Consider the following 12173-nt stretch of genomic DNA (forward strand, 5'->3'; position numbering starts at 1 on the left):
TACTCCTGATATACCGTCTCCTCTTCTACTGAGGCACAGTGTGCGTTTGTACTGTTAATTACTTACAGCCAATGTCACTGAAAATAATATACTCGAAACAAACATGGAAGCCGTGCATAATAACTACGCATTACCTTTGTCGGTGTCCATTCATAATTTCTTTTCGTCCTGACGTAAGAGAACCCTACACCTGCATGCGTGCTGACGCGCAGGCGTAAAAAAGTTCGGTGGCGCTAGCTCCGCCGCTAGTCACCTTTTACCAGCAAAGAGGAAAGTAACGTTTTTGGGGGGGTGAGAGTTAGAGAAGAGCAAATTGGGCTCAACGACAAAGACGTGAAGTGGTACACGGAGGTCTGAGGGAAGCTGTAACTGTCTGCGGCGTTTGGAGGAAACTCAACGTGCGAGGAAATGGTTACGAGTGCGCGGAAGTTTGTGTCCACTGATGTTGTGGTAGCTAGCTGGCTGGCCCTGTTAGCTTGTTAGCGAGGAAGGTGCGCGCTGTTCGGACGTCTGGACATCAACGTTAACACCTATCCCAACTTATCAGGCAAGTTAGATAACTGTCGTGTTGCTGGTTATATCCTCACATTAAAAAACAGCTCGGCAGATGTCGCTGGTTTGGCTATCAAACTCTTGTAAGATCAGTGCGGGCCACGAGCTTTGACTCTTGTGGGATCAAACAGCGCTGATACATGAAATGAGAAAACGCACACTAAGTCGGGATCTTTCCCATAACTTATAGATCAACTCGGCGGCATCGAACATCCCAGCCTCCCCCGGTGTGCAGCTGCGGATGACCGATCAGGTCCGCCAGGCTTTCACCGTCGGACCTGGGACCCGTCCTCCTCATCGGACCTAGTTCGTCGTCTTCGTCCGCGATGGGCCCCCTGTTCAGCTAGTACGACGCGTGGGAACCTTCTGCAGCTCCTCTAATCATGGGAGGATGTGTGGGGAGATACTGGGAAGGCTGGGAGGACACACAGAGCCGAGGCTCCTCCAGGAACGGCGGACGAGGAGGTGAGACTAGCGTGTGGATAGTAGTTTAAAAACTGCTTTTCGTGCAACACAACCACTTGAACCATTTACACACTCTGATGCGCTTTTATTCGTAATTCCTTAGTTCAGAGTGGTAACCTCTGCTGACATCTGACCACTGTCCAGTAAAGTAGACAAATACACACCTAATGCACAGGATGGATAGATAGATAGATAGATAGATAGATAGATAGATTGATGTACTTCATCCAGGTGTATTTCACTCCTGCATCAGACTCGTCTCAAGTGACCACTTGTGATTGGGTTTCACCTCGCTCACCTTTTGTTTTTCTGGCTGCTGCTTAAGAGAGGAACGGAGCACTATTTGATTTATCACCCTGGGTGGTCTCCCTCCATGCTTAGGGGTTCATTTGCATTTTACGATGCACTACATGTCCTCTCTACATAAAAATGCGTATCAGCAGGCTCACACCAATGTGTAACTAAAGCTTTTGCTCATGTGGATAGGTTCTTAGATAGCGCTCATGTTGTGCAGTCATGAAATAAATATGCCACACCTAATAAAGCAGAAGGCCATCCGCGGGTAGCAGTTTTCTATTGTGAGATTTTGGATAGGAAGTCAGATTTCAATCTGGTTGCTGGAGACACATTCTTAGTTGTAAGTGTAAACCTGTGTGCTCATATGTTAAGACCAGTGCAGAGCCAGAGTTTGTGTGTCCTCTCTGGAGGGCAGTTTGCTTGATTCTTGCCTTTTCTTGCTACATGGAGAAAGTTGCGTTCTTATTTTGCCTGTACACAGAATGTGGGAGGGAAACTCCGCTATCCCAGACTCGCTTGCAACTCTGATTACAGCCAGATTCACCTACGCTATGCCTTCATTTGCCTGACCTAACAAAGCCGGCAATTTTCTCACCAAGCGATTTCAAGCCTCGCATTTATTCCCGTAATAGTGAGCCTGTTGGATCAAATGCCATCTTAAACGTGGTGGTGTGGTGGCCCTGGGAACGCCATATCACACTTTAAAGGTGGAGTTGGTTACTGAAAGTGGCAACACCAAAGCAGATAATGATTCCCGACGGTGCTGATATGTTGATTGTTCACATCAGGGACTTGAGTTCATGTCCATTACTTATATTGCTTAACTTTCCGGAAGATAACATTCGGCCGAAGATAAACACTGGCCGCCAGCCACGTTTTGTTCCTTTACACTCGTCTTGGGTAGTGACAGATAGAATTTGGATTGCTGCCTCAGCACTTAGCGAGAGTAAATGTTAAATTTACAACCAGACTAAACTGAATGACGCAGGCGCCGCACAGCTGAGTTGTCAGACGTGGGGAATATCTGCATAGTTTCAAACCCAGACAACAATGTCAATGATATTTAGCGTGACCTTTTTATAATTTATGGCGTGACAAGTGAAAACTCTTAGTGTTTATTGGCTGTTTTAGAGGCTTTACAGACCTGCAGGTCTATGATTGTTGTTATGAACTCATTTAGGATAGGAAATAACTTTTAGGCCCCTTCTTAAGTCTATATGGTCAAGCAGTACAGTCACATTCAGCATTCTTCTGCAGTAATGAAGTTCCCCTTGTAGTGAATGTTTAGGAATCTAAGTGTCTGTTATGCATTTGGATGCAGGTCCTGTCCCCTCTGTTTCCTCCAGCTTTACAGATGGAAAGTTTTTCACTTTTTCCACCAGGAACGGTCTCCAGTTTACATCACAAAAGCGGGACTTATTGTAAGATTGAGCCCAGCTTTGTGCGTTAGTGTCAGGGAAGTTACAGTAGACATTTTTGACCCCTTGCCACATGGCTGTGTTCCAAAACTGAAAATCTGATCTAGATTTTTGGAGAAGAATATGACCTTCAAAGTACTTTGACTTTCTTTGTTACCCGCCAAAGTGGCCGATGGGCAGACTATTTAAAGTTAAAGCCATGACAGCCAAGATTCCCGGTTTTTGGCAGCGGCTCATGGTAATTTCTCACCCTGAATGGTATCAGCAGACATTCCCTACTAGACCAGGCTTCGATCAAAACGAACAAGTCACGTCATGTCCCGCTGCATCATTGACTGGATTCTCTTACGGGCCCGAATCCACTCTGCTTGACACACCCTCATACAGACAGACAAAGGGGGAGGTCAAATACACTCCATTTTTCACAATATGAGTTCCACTCTCATCAAACTGTTAAGGTTTTGGCCTCACTGTCTTTGGATGAAATATCTGTGAGACTGTGACTGTATTGTAATGTATAGGTTTTGCCTCTGCGTCACACCCCCAGAATGATAAAAAGCCTCATTTTACACCCCTGAGGCTGGAACATACCCTGGTAGGACAAGGATTCACCGCCGCCTTGAGAAAATAAATGCCTGTGCATTCTTTGTTTCCTTTTTGTCGGTTTGTAGCGTTACATGATCACATGTCTTTAATTTTGCCTTCATCCAACAGCAAAATGTTAAAAGTATTTTAGCTCAACGTTGACTGCAAGAATAGATTTACCTGATTTCAAAACATATTGTAAGATGTTCTGTAGAAGTTATTAAACTACTTGATTAAAGCTCAAGTAAAGTAAAGTAGAGGTGAGTTTCAGCTCCATAGGGAAATTGGAGGTGTACCGATCCCTAGTGGGGTGAGAGGTAAAAAGATGTCCGGTGTGATCTCTGGAATCTAAGTACATTTGCTCCTGGTGTGGTGAGGAGTGTGAAAATGGTGGATACTACACTGGACTTTCTCGTGGTACAGAGGCCGACTTTATCTGTCGTCACAGAAAGCTGAATGCACCGTTGTGATAAGATAACCAGCTGCAAGGATGAGACCCTATACGTGTGTTTGACTGTGTGTGGGCGTGTGTACGTGTATTCAGTGTTCACCTCCCTCCCAGCAAAAAAAGGCCTATGTACAATGTAAATATATGAATATAGATGGAAAAAAAAAAACACGACAAAGAGTGTGAAGAGGAACACAGAAAACACTCCACAGTTATTGTTCGCCTCATGTCAAGGGAATGTGTTGAGCTGTTAAACGTCTTTACGGGGCCAAAGCAGCGTTAAGTGTTGCAGCTGAACTCACTTTTCCCAGGAGCAGGTAATCCTTTAACAGCCACCTATGGCTGTGTTGGCTGTGCTGTTTTTGTTTGTGCCCTCACATACGGCACACAGAAGCCTCGTTTATGACGCATTCATTCACACTCATAAATACAGCTCGCCTCGCTATAACCTCATCCCGTGGCACCTGCTTTTATGAGCCCAGCAGGGTGAAAACACCCCAGATTTTGCTTCATGTGTCCGCAATGCATTGCTTCAGCTAGATTTGATACACCAGAGCCATTCGTTGAATCACTTCCTTTTGTCACTGCCAACTTTTCTTGCACACAGTCCACCAAACCACACTTGTTTTCATTTTATTTCTACCACTTGTTTGTACAGTGTTTTCTTGGCAGTTCTTGGTTTTGGTCCGTGCTTTCTTTTGTGTGGAGATTATGACAGTACAGACACAATTTCAAGTCGAAGAAAAACTTCACAGGCATCTTATTGCAAGAAAGGGAAAGCTCCTATGGTCCAAAGTGTTTGTCTCTCTCATCGTCTGATGGTTTTTGTGAAACCTGAAAGCCCTTAGTTGTCCCACATCTGCTAACTGTCTAGCATGTCGGCACTTCAGAAGTTATCTCTTAGTGACACATTGAGTCTGCTCTCATTGAAGCTGAAATCACAGGGTAGCTCACAGTACAGAGGAGAGAACTAAACATGATCATGCTCTGTCGATGGAATCGTGTGCACCAAATTGCATATAATCAGAACCTTATTAATACCATACGTAGCAAGGAACAGTTTGACATTTTGGTAAACATGCTTATTTATTTTCTTGTACAGTTAGGTCAGTAGATTGACACCACCCTTCTACAACCATAGACTTTTTTTAAATGGACGTAGCCATCGTGACGTCAACCATTGGTTTGTGGACTGCCATTTTCATGCCTCAAGTTGTGCATTCTCAAAATCACCATCTTGGCCGTCCCCATCTAGATTTTGGAGCCACATGTGATATTTGCCTCTGATTGGCTAGGCTTAGGCAGGTAGGTATTCCTGCCTTAAATCATTCCCTGCTTTTTTTGTCCTTTTTACTCTAAATGAGACCATAGTTTAAAACATGAACATCATGCTGTATTGAAGTCGACTTCAAACTTCAAAATCAAAATCTTAAGTGAGGTAATAAATCAAGTGAGAATATGGTCTTTTTCTCATAGACCTGCATACAATTGGACTTCTCTTTGGAGTCGACCCCTGTTGGCCATTAGAAAGAATGCAGGTTTAAGGCACTTCCACATTGGCTCCACTTCTCAGTCCTGGAAGCTAAGTCTACCTTTTATACAGTCTATGGCTACAACAAGCTGTCTGCTAGCATAGCATAGCATAAAGAGGGGAAATACTCTGAGTGATGGTAACAAAATTCACCTACTGGCACCTCTGAAGCTCAAAAATACACATTTTGTAGTTTAAACTGTACAAACACAAAGTGTAAAGACTCTAGCCCTGTAACAATAGATACAGAACTAGAGTCTTTACACAGTGACAAAGATAACGACTTCAGGAAGTCACTTGCTTGAAATATCAAATAGCTACAAAGCAGAGGCAGGTTTTAAGTTTAGATATCGGCAACAAAAGAAGGCATCACATCTGCCTGATAGTCTGATGTTGGTACCAGTTTTATTCATGATAAATATTTATGAACGAACACTCAACCAATTTATATTTCAGGGGCTTTAAAGTCACACTGTGGGTCACACAATTGACACAACTGCCCTCGCTACACACACACACACACACTGTCCATCCTCTTAGTGAGCAGAAAGTATGCTTTTGCCATGGAGTCAGTGGGTTTGTTGTGAGCCACAACTTGAGCGTATATTTCCATTTTCTCAAATTAGCAGTTCCTGTTTGAAGGTAACTATGGATGTATGTACCATAGACTGTCTATAAAGATGGACGACGGGGAGTCGCCTGAGCCAATCACAAGTTAGAGTTGGCTGGTAATCATGACATTTCAGCCCCTTTTTATTGCATCAAAAAACTAATTCAAACCAAACTAATCAGAAAAATGAGCACTCGAACATCTATATGTAACAAGACCTACATAAACTGACAGAAACCATCTTAGGGAGAAATCTATTTGACGTGTATTTTGACTTTGGCCCATCTGCTAACATACTGCAGCCAGGGGACGATCCAAATGTTTTGGCTTCACTTTTGGTGGTGCTGTCACGTCGTCCATCTTTTATATGCAGTCTGTGGATTTACCCACCGGGAATACTGGATTACTTGTTGAGCTGCAATGATCAGTGGATTAATAGACCATTTTGATAGTCGATAAATTGAATTGAAGTCAGTTCTCTAGCAAAAAGCAGTCAGCAGTTTTATGGACATTTATTTGTGGTGACAACAGAGATAATGATGTCCTCGGGAAGTGTAAGCGAGGTCTGCCTCACTGTCTGAAAACCTCTGATATAGTTTGTTGTGTGTTTCGGCCCAGGGTCCTGGAATAATATGGAAATATCACCACCTCACCTGTATTGTATGTTTAATTAAGTTTGGATGTGTGTGTTCTGCTGCAGCATACGGAACACACAGGGACAGATGTTGCTCTTTAAACCCCACTTTTCTCTTCTATACAGACTCCACCTCTACTTTGGCTGAGTGGCAGGGAGGAAGTCCCTTTGGTTCACGTGGAATTCACTCCACCAAGTGCTAATCCTACACCACCCCATGTTCTCCAAATTACTCCTCCTAAGCCGCCAGCACTATAAATAATTTGGTTGAAAGAAATGCAACCTCGTGGATGTGTGCGGTCTCTTTTTTTACTCCTCTTCATTTTCCATCCCAGCACTCGTCAGTAACTGGCACCTCTGCCTCTTCAGAGCCTGTTTTTGACGCGTACTAATGAAGCTTTTTGACAACATAAACTGAAGAAGCTGGCAGTTGGCATCCATTAATATACCATCCACAGCGGAGGACTACACCACAGCCTATTCTCTTGAAGTACTCCTCATGGTGGCAAATGTCGCAGCGGGCGGCCACCAGACTGTTGCTGATGTGGTAAATTGTGGTGCATTTGGTGATTACTACAAATGTTAAATGCTGAGTGGTGGTTAGAAATGTTGGTTTTGTGTGCCGATGATACCTTACTGTCTTAGTGTGTGACCCTGAGGCCTCCACTAATAGAAGTGCTCTGCTGGCCCTAGGTGTACTCTGTGTTAATATTGAATGGTGGGAAACACAGGTAAAGTTACAAGACAGATATAGGCTACAAATGCTTCATGCATATTGCAAACTCAGAGTGACCTCCTAATTTTAGATTTGGATGACATAGCGAGGCGCAGTGGGGTGGGGTGTTCCTGTCTCTGGTGACTGTTAGCGTTTCCCCCTGCTGCCAGCTCTGTTTATGAGTTTTAAGTGATGAAAGCACAGGATATGAATTATATGGGAATGTCATCCATCAGTCAGTCTGCCTATTCTTTGCATTCCCGTGGTGCATGTTTACACATGGTTTCAATGAATTTTGTAATCTTGTTAATGCATTTCTGCATCTCTTTCTCCCAGTTCATGTTTATAAATTTGAAACGGCAAATTTGCATAAAATGAATGTCATTAACAAGCAGCACATATAAAAATGAGTGCAGGTGGGAGAGGTAGAATGCAAATATTGAAGCATCTCTGGACACTGTGATTTGATTTGCTGGACAAACAAAAGGAAGTATTCAGAGTCTGCAAGTGAGTGTCAGAACTGACATTTTCAGTCGTTTTTGTATTCAAAGCACAGTTTCCATTCATTGTACCCCGTCTTATATGTTGCTTTCCCCTGTTTCCTGCTTTCCCCTCATCCCGTCATGCAAGTCGGCACACTCACAACCAGATTGTTGGGCTCTGTTTGTGCCTCTGTTGCTCACTACGTAAGCCAAAACTACACCGTAGATTTGTTTGATTACATTGCATTGAAGTCAGACTTTTTTTACCACCTGTGCTGATCTTCCCTTGCTTTGACCTCCCATCACAGGACGTAACGAGCCTCTGAAGAAAGATCGCCCCAAGTGGAAGAGCGACTATCCGATGACAGAAGGCCAACTGCGGAGCAAGCGGGACGAATTCTGGGACACCGCGCCGGCCTTCGAGGGCCGCAAAGAGATCTGGGACGCCCTGAAAGCTGCCGCCGTGGCCCTGGAGTGCAACGACCACGAGCTGGCCCAGGCTATAGTGGATGGGGCCAGTATCACACTGCCACATGGTGAAGACAGAAAACGCGCAGACCACAAAAACACATAGTTCTTACTCTGGTCTGTGAAAATATGTATATTCAAATTGTCCTGTTTTCTGTGACACCGCCGCTCCCCTAGGTACTCTTGCAGAGTGTTACGACGAACTTGGGAACCGATACCAGCTGCCCGTCTACTGCCTGGCTCCACCAATCAACCTCATTTCAGAGCGCAGCGACGAGGACCCCAGCGACAGCCCCGAACCTCCCGTAGCACCCAAGAAAGAGTTCCACCTCAAGGTACCGTGACAAGCACAGCATTGGACATTTATATATACAGCCTGTTTTTTACTTTTACATCAAAGTATTGGAGAGAATGTTAACTTTATCACATAATTATATGTTATGTAAATACACAAAATGCTAATATTACATGAGTATGTTTTTAAGTAGGTTGTTGTGTGTTGACAACATATTAATATCAGCCTCTGTATCATCTCAGAACACTGCTTGCCAGTATTAAGTAACCATCTTGGTTTATCCTTGAAAGACACATTTCACCTGTGTCCGTGCCCTCATTTCCACACGGTCTGTTCCCTGTAGGTTCGGCTGTCCTCAGGCAAAGACCTGCGCCTCAGCGCCAGCATGGCTGACACCATAGGGCAGCTGAAGAAGCAGCTGCAGGCCCAGGAGGACATTGACGCCTCCCACCAGCGCTGGTTCTTCTCGGGGAAGCTGCTCACGGACAAGACGCGGCTGCAAGACACTAAGATCCAGAAGGACTTCGTCATCCAGGTCATCGTCAACCCCCAGGCCCTCCAAGCCCCCAAGCTGTCACCCTCTACCCCTGCCTCCTCGCCTGCATCCGAATAGTTACAGTCACAGAGGATAAATGGAGGGATAGTGGGTAGTGGATAGTGAGGAGGGCGGCAGTCACTTAAGGACCTGAGGTGCCTCATTTTGCTGGAAAACGTGTTAGCTTTTTGAGAACAGCAACTTATTGATATCAAATGGAACTGTGGAGGTACAAAACGAATTTGGAGCAAAAACATGAGTGAGGAACTGAAAAGTGCTGCTTTCTTTCATCTACCATGTGCTGTATTTTTTTGGGGCCGCTGGGTTGTTAACGTAAATCCAGCCACCGCACCAACTGTGGAGATCCTCTTCCCTTTGAACCATCTTGAATAAAAGCAGAACTTAAGATCATGCTGGTGTGCAGCCTTTCAACCACATCCAAAATGTGCACGTCATGCTGCACACGTAGACTCTGCCTCTGCCCCTGTATCTGCACTAATGCTAACTAAGTGCCAATGGAAGAAATGCAGAGGTGTTCATGTTGATTCTAAAGCACATTTCTCATTGACTGTGTACTGCAATCGTTTTCTCTTCTACAGAAACTGGAGGGGAAGGGCGAGGGTGAGATACTGAACATTTGTTTTCCTTTTTTTTTTCCCCCTTCTCTCTTTTATTGAGGAAATAATGTAAACTGAGCTTTTTTGCACATTTGAAGATTATTATTATACTTTTGTGGTAGTTTGTGTGCCTTCTACAAGACGAAAAACAAAAAAGGGTTATGTCCTGAGAGATGCTAGTTTTACTGCTAGGCTACAACATATTTTTTTAGATTCAGGAACTCTTAGATCAATCCAAGCTATAACTGCTGCCTTTTTTTTAATGATTTCATGAATCTTGCAGACATAAGTGTGTGTGTGTGTGTGGCTGGGTGGGTGGGTGTGTGTCTGTATGTATGTGTGTCCCATATGATACAATTCAATCTGATGTAGCTCACAGAGACAAGACTGTTTCCCTGGTGTAGAAGTCATAGCCTTGCAGTTAGTCATGTCATATCGTAGAAGCATAGAGACATTTTCATGCAGAAATTATGGTCTTAAAAGCTGCATTATTGACCACTAGGGGGCAGCAACACAGCCCTTTATAGTCATTTCAGTTGCTTAGGGCTAGTTGTCACTTTTCTCACCACCTAATGAATGTAAGTCACCCCACTCACCCTTTATGCTTGATGTGGTCCCGTAACTTCGTCACCTTTGTTCGCTCGATGTTTGACCTTCCTCACCAGCGCACAGTCACCTTGTGTGAAATGGCCGCTCACGTGTTTTTAAATGCAGGATTGGTGAGCACCATTGGGAGTGTGAATGGAGCGGTGAATCAAATCAATGCGCTAAGGGCTGTAAAAAGCTGCAGACTCGGGTGTTGATTCTCAATGAAACCAGAAGTACAATCAACTCAAACAGGAAGTGTTTCCAAAATATTGCTGAAAAGGGGCACTGATTTAGACATGAAGATCAGTTTATGGGACATGTTTAGCCTTTCTGTGGCTATTGAGTGAGAAATGACCCTGATGATATCATTGTGATGTCATCAAGGGTATCTCATTTTGGGTTTGGAGATCACAACAAAAACCTTGATCACAATCTGGATGTGTGGAGTTTAAAAAACGTGGGTATTAGCAGGCAACAAGCCTTTAACCCCAGATGCTGCCATGTTGCATTATGGGAAATGTAGGACTTTTTTTTTCTTCTTTGGAGCTTGAACACTAAAATGCTGGAGTATGTGTTTAATGAGCTGTAGGTCAGCTGAAAAAACTATTTCATAGATTGAATTGGAAAGTTTTAAGAAAAGACAATATAGGACGAGTCACTTCACTTTTTTTCCTCCTGACAAAGCACTGCGAATGCATCATGTTATTTGTGTTAGGACCTTTCTCAGTTGCCGCTACCACTGCACAGACATTAGGCTTCTGTTTTGTCTGGAGGGCAAAGTGAGTGATACTGTTTGTAACCACAGTCCAAACATTTAGTGTGCTTGCTGGAGCAGAAACATTCAAATGAACAGCTTTTATAATTTTTAAGTATCCGTCAGGTAAATTCCCCAGGTAGGACAGTGGCTCACGGGAACATATGGTAAATGAAATAAATGTTAAGATTAACCTCTCACAGGTCAAGAAGGGTCAGGTCAGTCTTTAAACAAGTAATTTAGCCTGGCTCTGTTTGACAGTGAGCAGTACCAGCTTTTTGTCTGTGTATACAAGCACAGCTTCTCTCTGCTTCACACAAAGATAATTGTTTTCAATGGAAAAGCGCCTCCAGCTTTGTCACCAACCACAGAGGCTGCCAGAGGACAGAAACATGTTGGCCACAAACAAAAAACTGCCTTGAAATTATCCTGGCAGCTCCAAGTTCCCATAAAGCCCTGAGTGGTAGAAACACATTAAAACACAGTGGCTACATTCACACTGCAGCTCAAAAAGCAGTTTGATCCTCCCCCATCACTTGACATGTGAACATCAAGAAACCCCACAGCTGCATTTGGTTCAAATTTCTCCAGAATAATGATGATGTTTTTCATACGTTTGACTGCATGGCAGCAACACATGGCATTTTTGCTGTAACCAAATAGCTCATTGTGAAATTTCACCACTACCTGAATTTATTCTCCTGTTTCAAATTTCTAGTTAGTAATTTTATGTGCGTAATGTAATGTGACCACACATCCAGATCGTTCAAGCGTCCAGGGGTCAACTTGGCTGATGGCTGTCAGTCTACCACTTTGGTCCAGACTGAAATGTCTGTAAGAATTTTAATGGCTAGCCATATGTTTTCATGGTCCCCAGAGGATATTTCCCTGCTTTTCATCTAGTGCCACCACTTGGTTGACATTTCGTGAAAAGTCTTAACAACTACGGGACAGATTGCTGAAAAATTTGGTATATACATTCATGCTGGCCTACGGATGAATTGGTGATCCTTTAAATGGTCATCAGGTCCAATTTCCAGGTACTCAGTGCTCTGATTTATGACCGAATAGTAGCAAACTAATAGCATCCCCATCAGCCTCAGCTGCACTTTGTGTTTAATGCTAATTATCACACGTTGAACATTGAAAACACAGCCTCACAGAAATAAAATATATGAA

General features: G+C 43.7%; 1 protein-coding gene across 1 annotated transcript; it reads left to right on the forward strand.

Annotated features, from left to right (window-relative positions):
• Positions 1-776: 776 nt before the first annotated feature.
• On the forward strand, positions 777-10330 carry ubtd1b (ubiquitin domain containing 1b). Its single transcript, XM_070851732.1, has 4 exons — positions 777-1017; positions 8046-8273; positions 8383-8540; positions 8844-10330. Exons 1-4 carry the CDS (start codon positions 936-938, stop codon positions 9111-9113), a joined length of 738 nt encoding a protein of 245 aa, XP_070707833.1. The 5' UTR covers positions 777-935; the 3' UTR covers positions 9114-10330.
• Positions 10331-12173: the final 1843 nt, after the last annotated feature.

This window comes from Pempheris klunzingeri, chromosome 20 (assembly GCF_042242105.1).
Source record: "Pempheris klunzingeri isolate RE-2024b chromosome 20, fPemKlu1.hap1, whole genome shotgun sequence".
Classification (NCBI taxonomy): domain Eukaryota; kingdom Metazoa; phylum Chordata; class Actinopteri; order Acropomatiformes; family Pempheridae; genus Pempheris; species Pempheris klunzingeri.